The 10,060-nt window shown below is 55.9% G+C and overlaps 5 protein-coding genes across 5 annotated transcripts; 1 reads left to right on the top strand and 4 right to left on the bottom strand.

The window, feature by feature from the left end:
- Positions 1-1,352: 1,352 nt before the first annotated feature.
- LMH87_011750 (uncharacterized protein) lies at positions 1,353-2,990 on the bottom strand (the record flags this gene model as incomplete). Its single annotated transcript, XM_056200944.1, has 4 exons — positions 1,353-1,701; positions 1,756-1,943; positions 2,006-2,817; positions 2,948-2,990. 4 exons carry the CDS (start codon positions 2,988-2,990, stop codon positions 1,353-1,355), a joined length of 1,392 nt encoding a protein of 463 aa, XP_056052744.1.
- A 250-nt stretch (positions 2,991-3,240) lies between these two features.
- On the top strand, positions 3,241-4,570 carry LMH87_011749 (uncharacterized protein; the record flags this gene model as incomplete). Its single annotated transcript, XM_056200943.1, has 4 exons — positions 3,241-3,257; positions 4,116-4,122; positions 4,324-4,427; positions 4,486-4,570. 4 exons carry the CDS (start codon positions 3,241-3,243, stop codon positions 4,568-4,570), a joined length of 213 nt encoding a protein of 70 aa, XP_056052743.1.
- Positions 4,571-4,892: 322 nt separating this feature from the next.
- On the bottom strand, positions 4,893-5,365 carry LMH87_011748 (uncharacterized protein; the record flags this gene model as incomplete). The annotated part of the gene is made up of 4 exons (XM_056200941.1): positions 4,893-4,991; positions 5,054-5,116; positions 5,181-5,221; positions 5,278-5,365. The coding sequence occupies 4 exons, from the start codon at positions 5,363-5,365 to the stop codon at positions 4,893-4,895; spliced, it is 291 nt and encodes a 96-aa protein (XP_056052742.1).
- A 544-nt stretch (positions 5,366-5,909) lies between these two features.
- Positions 5,910-6,925, bottom strand: LMH87_011747 (uncharacterized protein; the record flags this gene model as incomplete). The annotated part of the gene is made up of 3 exons (XM_056200940.1): positions 5,910-5,972; positions 6,047-6,339; positions 6,418-6,925. 3 exons carry the CDS (start codon positions 6,923-6,925, stop codon positions 5,910-5,912), a joined length of 864 nt encoding a protein of 287 aa, XP_056052741.1.
- A 670-nt stretch (positions 6,926-7,595) lies between these two features.
- Positions 7,596-9,436, bottom strand: LMH87_011746 (uncharacterized protein; the record flags this gene model as incomplete). Its single annotated transcript, XM_056200939.1, has 3 exons — positions 7,596-8,589; positions 8,643-9,248; positions 9,333-9,436. 3 exons carry the CDS (start codon positions 9,434-9,436, stop codon positions 7,596-7,598), a joined length of 1,704 nt encoding a protein of 567 aa, XP_056052740.1.
- Positions 9,437-10,060: the final 624 nt, after the last annotated feature.

The raw sequence follows: 10,060 nt of genomic DNA, 5'->3' as shown, positions 1-10,060 counted from the left end.
TTCAGAATTGCCCGCGGGATCCAAAGGTTGGGTTGGCGTGGACTTGTCTGCTTGGTCAGACGTGTGGTTTTTCTTACCGGCAATGCAACCCTTGCCCGTATGTCACAGGAGCAGGGTCAAGCTCCGGTTCGGGTTCGGATTCGGGGTCATCTGGCTCAGATTCGTCTGGCTCAGGTTCGTCTGGCTCAGGCAGCTCTGACAGCTCAGGATCATCTGGCTCAAGTAGCTCTGGCGGCTCTGATAGTACAAGTGACTCTGGTAGCTCTGCTAGCACAAGCAGCTCTGGTAGCTCTGATAGTACAAGCAGCTCCGGTAGCTCTAGCACGCCAAGCGGCGGGTCAGGTTCTGGAGGTGGCTCGTCAGCCGCAAGTCGATACGGATCGCCAACTCTTGCTGCGATGTCAGTTGTGCTTTTTTTGCTGCTCTAATGAAACCAATCATGGCTATATCAGCTTCAATTTGACGCTATTTATCCCTGTAAGACACTCTTCTTCACCACTGACACAATGCGAGCAAAGTCTCTATACCACCTAGGTAATGTAGAGCGAGCAAGGTCAGTATTCCTAGGCCTGGCAACAGTTGCTTAGATTAGGTGGCGATACTGTCACGGTGCAAGGTAGAAAGACGGCGAGCTCCATTGATTGCAAGGTGCAAAAAATGTACCAATCGATATTCATAATCATCTTATAAAATTGATATTCGAACTAAATAGCGGGCAGAGCTGCCATCAGAGTCACAGCCCCCGTAGCAATATAAGAGGCTCCGGGAAGCCACGCGAGCAGTATGCGTAATACACGATAACCAAAGCACTACACATTTGTCAGACGTTCTGTTGGCGACCGCGTATCCGATGTTCTATACAACGTCAGCTCTTTTCCCGACCCGTCCTCCCCGAAGATGGATGGGCGCCGGATATTCTTCCGTGGGGATGTCACGAAAGATTTCATTAGTGCGTCGCTTCCAGGCACCGGCCCAATCTGGACCGTGTTCTTGTCTGTACTATAATATTTATTTATAGTCTCTTGAGCCCTATAAAGGCTATTATATAAAAAGAGGTCTATTAGTTATTCAGACTAATTAGAAGGCTCTATTCCTCGCCTTGGCCAGCTACTGCCACTAGAGGTTGGTCAGGCTGTCATAATACCCGACCCAAAAGGAATCAACTTGCCAAGATATGCTGAAGACAAGTGCATTGATACACATGGTTGAAGAAAAAAAAAAGAAAAAAGAAACGACACCCAATCAATGACAGTACCTAGACACTGTCAAGCTCCATGCACCAGAAACGCCCAAACCTCAGGAGAAGCAGATAGGATTATAAATTACACTGAAAAAAAAGTTGGCAGATTTGCCTAGGAGGAGAACTTGCTTGTCCTGGTCCCCAGCTCGTGGCCTTCGTCCTCGTAGGACATGCGGCCGCTGCCGCTCTTCCACGGCGATGGCGAGCCGGGCGGCCTGTTGACGTTGGGGTTGGGGAGAGGATCATGATCGTGGTTGCCGCGCGTGGCGCCGGGCTCGTTGTCGGTCCACCGGTCGTCGCCGTAAGAAGCGGCCTGAGCCGCTCCAAAGGCTGCAGCGAGACGGCGTTTCTTGGCGGCGCGAATCTGGCGGATGCTAAAGAACAGGGCGGCGAGGCAAATCACCATGACGGTGATGCAGATGGCGAGAGCGGCAGTGTAGTTCATGGCGAAGAAGTAACCGCTGCATCCAAGTTAGAAAATTGGTGGACCCATTGGCTGACGGACCAATACTTACTATAGCATGTTGAACACGGCAAGGAGGAGAACGCCGTTGCCGAGCCAAACGTGAATTTTGCCATACTTGGTCGGAGAGCGCGTCTGACGGTATTCGAGGTGGTGCATGACGCCGAGGGTGAACTGGCCGAGCAAGAATGCGACGACGAGGATTCCGACGATTTGGTGCGCCGAGTTGAAATGCTTCGACTGCGATGGGCAACACGTTAGCCTTTTTCTTGGTCAAAATCGAGGCCATCTCTTCTACTTACGCGGTTGTAATGGGAGCTGGTGGCGATGCCCATGCCGAAGCCTGCGAGGACGATAATGAGAGCCACGGCCTGGTTGACGCCGTGCCAGCTGGCCCAGCGACCGATGCGCAGCAGCACAATGCCCAGCGGGAAGAGGACCAGGATGGCCAGCGTCATCAGCGCGGCGTGCATGGACGACTTGACGTCAAACAGCTTGGTGGCGTGCTCGACCTGGGTGATGCCCTCGTCGACCGACTTGTCCGTGAGGGCGGGCGCGTCGGCGACGCCCTTTGTGCGGGCCATGTCGATGCTGAAGACGCCGTGGGACTCGTGGTAGCGCAGGGCGGCCTTTTGGTCGTTGGAGCGCAGCTTCTGGCGGGGGCCGAGGGCCCAGATGGACTTTTGGCTGTTGGAGTTGAGGTCGAGGTAGCCCTTGCCCGAGTTTGCGCCGGGCCAGTTCTGGCAATCGATGCAGCGGAACGAGAGCGTGGCGTAGCCGTCCTTGACGCCCGTGCCGGGCAGGTACTCCCAGCGCATCGTGTCGTAGAAGTAGGGCTCGTAGTTGCCGTAGGCGAGGCGCGGGGAAAAGGTGACGTTGTCGGCCTTGTCGTTGAGGTACATGACAAAGTACAGCGCGCCGGCCATGTCGTCGCTGCCGAGGCCGATGGCGCCCCAGGAGCGCGACGTCTTGAGGCGCATCGTCACAAAGTAGTCGTTGTCATCTTCATTGCCAATGGTGAAGGCGAAGCCGAGGTCCTTGTCGGGGGAGATGAAGGTGGACTGGCCGCTCGGGTTATCTGCGTCTTCGGCGGCCGCGAACGAGGGGACAAAGGCTGTCGAGGAAATGCTCGTTAGCGAAACAGATCATAGGCGCGCAGTTTGCGACACCACCAGAATCCATCTACGGGTTCGTCTTCTTGGAGGGGGTCCGTTTTCCTCAAGGGGGGCGAGGGAAAGGCTTACCAGCGAGAGCGGCGGCACAGCGCCAAAAGGAGGATGGACGCATGGCTGCGAAGATGGATTATAACATGAGCGAGCGGTTGTTTGATTAAAGAAAAAGCAGAAAGGCAAAGAGAGTTTAGAAAAGAATGTACTTTAGGATGGCCTAGGCCAAGGAGAGACAAGGAGTTCGTACTGGTGCTTGTGGGATCGAAAGAGGGAGCGACGCGAGAGGGACCGGACAGGGGTGTAGCGTGCTGGTGCTGGTGCTGGTAGCGCAGCTCAGTGTGGCTTTGGCATGCCGAGCCAAGCGTCCAATGCTGTCTCTGCCCGGGTACGAAATATAGGCCTGCAGACTGGTGGGTTCTGGGGCCGATCTTGGCCGCGTCCTGCAGTTTCTTTTCTTTCTAAATTCCAGTCCAGACTCTGAGGGAGGGAGCATGACGTTGCTGGACATTGTAACTACCGTGACTGCCTATCGACAGCGACATACCCCGTCACTCGATTCTCACTTTTCCGCTGCTCTCGCAATTAACACTTGCTTTAAAAATATAAATCATGCATTGACTTTCCTTGCAATTGTCCGTGCATTGGTGTGGAACCATCCGACATACCACCAAGGCACAATACGGGGGAAGCTAACTAGTTAACTAAGTTAGCGGGCGGCCTGGCCTGGTGTGGACCAGGCATTGCAATTCGTCCCCCTTTAAGTGGCTGCCACATTTACGCCCAGCTCAAAATAGGTCTTTCTAAGATCACCAGCTGTAGCAAAGGGAGATCCGCAGCGTACACGCCGGCCGTGTGTTGTGTTGGCGCGACGGTCTCACAAGTCGGGTGTCGACTTGTAGCTGCCGGTTGAAATATATCAGCTACGGCCTGATGATTCAATGACACACAAGCAGTTATGCCAATAAGGAATAAAGTACAATACTAACTCGAGCACCGTACGTAACGTCAGGCCAATGGTACGCGCCACTTATGGCAGCCCAAGCCGGGCGCCGACAAAATGGCCCCAGTCCAGCCCTTAGTTACTACTGATTTTACCCTAGACTTGTTGCAGAATTTGAGGGACTGACTTGATATATTAATTCAGCACAAACTACTATTCAACAGCAAACGTCCATCGCCCACGACCGCTGCATCAAGGATCGGCGCCACTTACACCGACTCCACCGTCTGACAGCCCTGGTAGGCTTGAGGTGAGCCATCAGCACTTCGCGCGGCAACCTCGGCTGCGATTATGTACTGCTTTGGTTTGTGGGATAAAATATTCCCTAGAGCTCTAGTGATGTTATTGTATTGTGTTTCGGCTTTTAATCGACTTTGTGTTGAGCTCCGCGCCCCCACCAGCAACTACCACAGCGCTCGGCCAGCTGGTGCAATGCTAACTAACAAGTCAGCTTTTTAGCAGTTCTCTCTTTAGTAAAATCACGTTCCATGGTTGCTTCAAGAATACGTTCCGAATAGCCGAACGTCCGCTACTCGGTCCCCGTAGCATGTCACAGTAAGCCCCAATTTGATACGGCCGGCGAGTTCTCAATTAATTAATGGAAGCAATGCAGGAAACTTCCCATGTGGACGGTAGTCACAGCATCATCCCGACGCGCCGCCTGCTATATCGATGATTTTGAGCCTAGTATCGTGTAGTAAGTTGTCACGCGCTTATCAACCTCCATAACCCAGACCAGAGCTAGGATCTCACTACCTCTCGATAACGGTTGTAAAATAATCCTTCGCCTGAAGACTAGTGCTTTTTTCCCTTTTCGTCCCTGGAAACATTGCGTCGCTCCACTTGGTTGGTTGTAGGGACCGTTGGCAAGTCGCGCTCATGTCATGGCATGCCCACTATTGATGTTATGTGAGACGGCGTTCAACGTGTACGCCCCGTTTGGCTTTGACATGAACTGGTCCCATTAATTCTTAATAGTATTAATCATGATTTATTGTTTGAATCGCTTTCGTAACGCCTTTATGCCTTGCCCTTGCGCTCCAACTCGGCCTGCTCCTCTTCCAAAATCTTGGCATCAATCTTGGCTCCGCGCGAAGGCTCGTTGCCGTGCTCTCTGGCCTGTCATCAACGAGTCAGCTTCAAATATCCTCACTTTCACGTGCAAATTCTCGGCCACTTACGGGAGCGGTAGGGTCCTCCTTCATTCTGGTGATGGCGGGGTCCTCCTTGTCCTCATCGGCTTGCTAAGCGTCTGTATTAGTCGGCCTGTTCTTGGGCGCAGAGTTGTCTGGGAGGAAAAACACGAACCGTCTCGGCGGCCAATCTGTTGGCAATGGAGCGCTGATCCTCTGTAGAGTTGGTTAGTATTTGCTGGCATGACTGGGTTGATGCCGAGCACACGCACTGGGATCGGTTTGGTTGTGAGAGTTTTCCTTGCCCTCCTCAAAGGGTTCGTTGTGCTCGCTGTGCTGGTGGTGCTCGTTGGACGACATTTTGAATTGGAGTGATTAACACAATTCGATTTCGAAGAGAAGAAGGTCTTTGGATATTGTAGAGGAATGAAAAATTGAACAGCTCTCGAGTATTTGTGGTTGTGGTAGAGCGATGAGCTGCAGCTCCATATAAGTAGTCGAGGGTTTAGCTCGCATTACATCATGACTTCGTCACCACGGATCTTGCCAACCCTAACAAATCCACAGTTGCATCTTGCAAGACGCCAAGTTTCGGGCCCGTTATTACTCGCAACAGCTATTTCTCTTCAGTTATCCACGCGAGTGGATTCTTCAATTGAGAGTAGGAGGTTCTGGAAGATCTCGTGGCTTGCAGCTGGCCGACCCCTGGCAACTGTAATTACTCCAACGGCGCATCTCGATTAGCGCACCTTGCGTCACTGGTCGCGTGCCCGGTGGACTCGACATCAACGCTCATGGCCATTCCGGGTAGGCGAATATGGAATTTAAATATATACATGATCTAGATGGATCTCTCCATAGAAATGCCATGCCGTATGTGCACGACATGATATATACGCCGCGCTCACGACAGCCCATTGAGAGCAAGCCCCTCGGCAGCCACCTCGCCGATATTCACCCAATCGAGCTACACACCTTGTTAGCTTGTCACACGATCAGAGTACATGTGCTTTTTCGTCATTCTTCCTTTCAAGAACTCACCAGTACTACGTTGGGCTGATGCGACCACGCCGCGACGCACCGGTCCACCTGCGCCTGGATAGACGCCTTGGAGTTTGTCTCGGCGGCGTCGACCTGGTCCGGAAAGACAATGTCGCCAATCTTGTAGTTGAGCATGTGGTTCATCAGCCCCATGAGCTTGCCCGTGTCGCCGTTGGGCGGGCGGTCGACGACGCACGTCGGAAACGTCTTGTCGGTGACGCCGTACGGCGTCTCCCAAAAGTAGTCAAACTCGTTGATGATGTAGTCGACCTTGGTCTGGTCCATGTTGTAGTCTAAACCATCCGACGCATTAGCCTCTCACACGCACATGCACAAGTTGCTTTGTCTTGTGATGTTTTCGGCCAACGCACCCATAAAAACAACAAGCCTCGTGCCGGCATCAATCATCTCCTGCAGCGTCGGCCACTCCTCCCTGGCCATGACCTTGGTCGGGTGCAGCACATGCTTCGTCAGGCCCGCGCCCTCAAACGCCGCGTCAAAGTCCTGCACGGGGATCTTGTCGCCGTTGGTCAGCAGCAGCGTGACGACCTCATCGGCGTGGCCGTCCATCCACGCCGCCAGCTCCTGCAGGTACTCGCCGAGCGTGCCCTCGTCGAGCTCCCAGCAGTACGTGTGGCACATTTCGATGGTGCCGTTCTTGGCGTGCGTCTGCGCCTCCAGGAAGCGCACGCCGAGGTCGAGCTGCGCCGCGACGGAGACGTACTGGTTGTGCGTGGGCAGCTCGCCGACAAAGGCGCTGTCGTGCGCGCCCATGTACGTGATGTTGGAGTACTTGCGGCCGCAGTACTCGTCGCGGCCGTTGCACGCGGCGAGCGCCGTGCCGGCGACGGCCAGGAGCGTTGCGAAGCGGCGCATCATGGGCTGTAGTACGAGATATTCGGCGCGCGCTGGTGATGTTCACCTACAAGGAGCCGGGGTTTTTTTTCATCTCAAGTACAGGAGCGGCGGCATCATATTTATAAATCACGACCTAGGGTCAGAGGAGAGTTCTTGCATGCAGCCATTCCCAAGGATCGCCCAAGCTAAGCATTGGAATGGCAGGTCGCTTCATGCAAGCAGTGAGACACCAGTGCTGGAGCGGTGTCATTTCGGCCGCGCGAGCGCCGCGACGGCGCTGCGTGGTAGCGCTGATAGGTCGTGTGAGATTGCTGACTGGGCCGCAGATCTGTCGGAGGCTTCTCTTCTTCCCGCTGTCGTTCAGGATCATGCACGGCACGTTAGCCCGACACCTGACGCCCACTGTCAAGCGATGGCGGGGGCGAGAAAAGGCACCTGCCCATGTGCTCTCGCCGCTATCCTACCGCCATCACGAGCGGCCCGGAGACGCGGCACGCTGGTGTACATGTGCTTTGAAAACAGACTTTTCGTGTTTCAATTCGCTTCTAGTAAAATATGACTCTTGCTATACTTGATAAAATATACAAAAAAAGTGGTATCCAAAAGGATGAGGTCCGAAAAATGACGTCCAAAAGGTAATGTCCAAAAAGATGACATACAAAAAGATAAAAATAAGAGAGATGCATCAAATTTATGCCTTGTACAGCAGGTCGAGGAAACCTGTAGCCAGATCTACGACGACGCTCTTGTTGGGGAGCGAGCCGGCCACACCGTACAGAGCGGCCGAGTCGCCAACAGCCTTGCCCTTGGCGCCCTTGCCCTCGACGATGCGCACGCGCTCCTTTTCGCGCTCGTCCTCGACGACCGTCTCGAGGTCGCTGATGAGCTTGGACCAGACCTTTGTGATGGGCAGGGTGACGGCGACGTGGATGGCGGGCGGGTTCTGCAGCGCGTTGAGGTGCCAGCCCTTGGTGGACATGGCGTCGGCAATGTCGTAGATGTCGAGGTTCTGCGCGGTGAAGGCGACGACGGAGACGAGCGGGCGGCCGACAATCTCGAGCTCGCCGGCCAGCGCGGGCGACTCGCGGATGGCGTCGGCAATCTTCTTGGCGGAGCCGACAATCTTGGCGCACGAGTCGACGTAGCCGGCCTCGCCCATGGCCATGAGGCTCGCCCAGCAGCCGGCGATGAGCGCGCCGGGGCGAGAGCCCGCGAGGCCGGGCGAGGCGTAGACGCCGCCGGCCCAGTCCGGGCACACGTAGTACTGGTAGGTGCGCAGCGCGGCGGTGCGGTAGAGCACCGTCGAGTTGCCCTTGGGCGCGAAGCCGTACTTGTGCGTGTCGACGCTGATGCTCGAGACGCCCTTGAGGCGGAAGTCGAACGGCTCCGACTCGAAGCCGGCCTTTTCCAGGCAGGCAATGACAAAGGAGCCGAGGCAGCAGTCGACGTGCAGCCACAGTTTGTTGCGCACCGCCAGGCGCGAGAGCCCCGAGATGTCGTCGATGATGCCGTGCGGGAAGTTGGGCGCGGAGCCGACGAGCATGACGGTGTTGCGGTTGATGAGGCGCGAGACGCCGCGCAGGTCGACCTGGTAGTTGGGCGCGGGGCAGTCGACAAAGTGCACCTTGATCTTGAAGTAGTCGCCGGCCTTGCGGAAGGCCGTGTGCGCGGTGATGGGGAGAATCCTGTTTGGTCGTGTTAGGTACGAGACACGTCTTTCTTGGGGTTCAGGGCTTACATTTCAGGCTCGGTCACTCCGCGCTCGATGTAGGCCTTTTGACGCGCCGCCAAACAGGCGAGGAGGATGCTTTCGGTGCCGCCGCTGGTGGAGGCGCCGGCCGCACCCTGGGGTGCGTTGAACATGTTGAGGACCATGCTGACGACCTCGGCCTCCATCTTACGGACGCCCGGGAAGACGTCCGGGTGGATGGGGTTGGAGACGGTAAAGAGGCCGTATGCGTCGGTCTGGAGCTTGATCAGCTCCGCCTCGCCGTGGTAGACGGCGCCGGAGACGTAGCCGTCCTCCCAGCGGGTGTGGTCCATGTTCGCCAGACTGTCGAGCTCGGCGCGAATGTTCTCCTCGGGCATGCCTTCCTTGGGCAGTGTCAGGTAGCGCGTTTGCGCAGGCGGGACGAGCTTGGCGGCCATCTTGTCGAGCGACTCCTTGACCTTGGCCCGGACCTGGCCGCGGACGCCGGGAGCCTGCAGGAACCAGCCGTAGAGGACGCGGCGGATGTCGCGATACAGCTCGAGGATGGCGCCGATGACGCCGCGGCCTTTGAGCTTCCAGTAGAGGCGGCGCGTCCATCGGGAGACAAAGTAGACGAAGATGATGTTGCGGATCCTGGGAGGAAGCAGCCCCAAGTTAGCAATGGCTTTTTTTTGGTCGGCTGTCGTCGAAATGGTGATGGGAGGAAGGGGTCATTACAGGTCCAGGTTCACCAGGCCCAGGGACAGCGCAGAGGAGGCGGCGCCGGGCTTAAGAGGGCCGGAGCCTCGAAGGCTGATCGGCATGCGCGACGAGCCGGGCATGATGCTGATTTCTCGTTCGGCCGTGCAGACGGAGCTGGGTTTTTAGTTCGGCTATATGAGCTATCCGGAGAGTCGGAGCGAGGATATCGGCGCGAGCAAGGACTGGTCGACGGAGAGCAAAAGAGCCAATTGTATAGGAATTAAAACAAGGGAGACCCTTGGATGGGCATGTTTAATACGGGACAGAAGAGGAACAAGAAGAAGAAGCGGCGACGTGGGAGGGGCAAGGTTAAAAAGTATGGCGTCTCGGTGACGTCGAGCAATGCTGTGCTTCGGGCGGGCGTTTCCCTACGGTGGGCGGTTTGGACAGAAGGGTTCAGGCGATGCAGGCGCTATAAATATCGGAGAGGTCCGCTGTAAGCTGCCAAAAAGTCGCTGTAAGTGGTTGTGGCTAGCTAGGTACATATGTCGCTCTAGGCCGGCTGTCCAAGTTTGGATAGCTTGCTGGCGAGGACCGAATTTTGGACCAGTTCTTGGACAAGTTCTTGGACGCGGGGAGCAGCCTCTACTTGGACATTTTTATTATGGGGCCGGCCGACTCGGGCGGCGGCGCTCCGCTCCACGCTGCCAGCAAGCCAGCAAGCCAGCAACCAGCAAGCTCAGCCAGGTAGCCCTGCTAAGCCT

This window comes from Akanthomyces muscarius, chromosome 4, assembly GCF_028009165.1.
Source record: "Akanthomyces muscarius strain Ve6 chromosome 4, whole genome shotgun sequence".
NCBI lineage: Eukaryota > Fungi > Ascomycota > Sordariomycetes > Hypocreales > Cordycipitaceae > Akanthomyces > Akanthomyces muscarius.
Note: the sequence above shows the minus strand (reverse complement) of the source record. Positions and strands in the feature narration are given on the sequence as shown.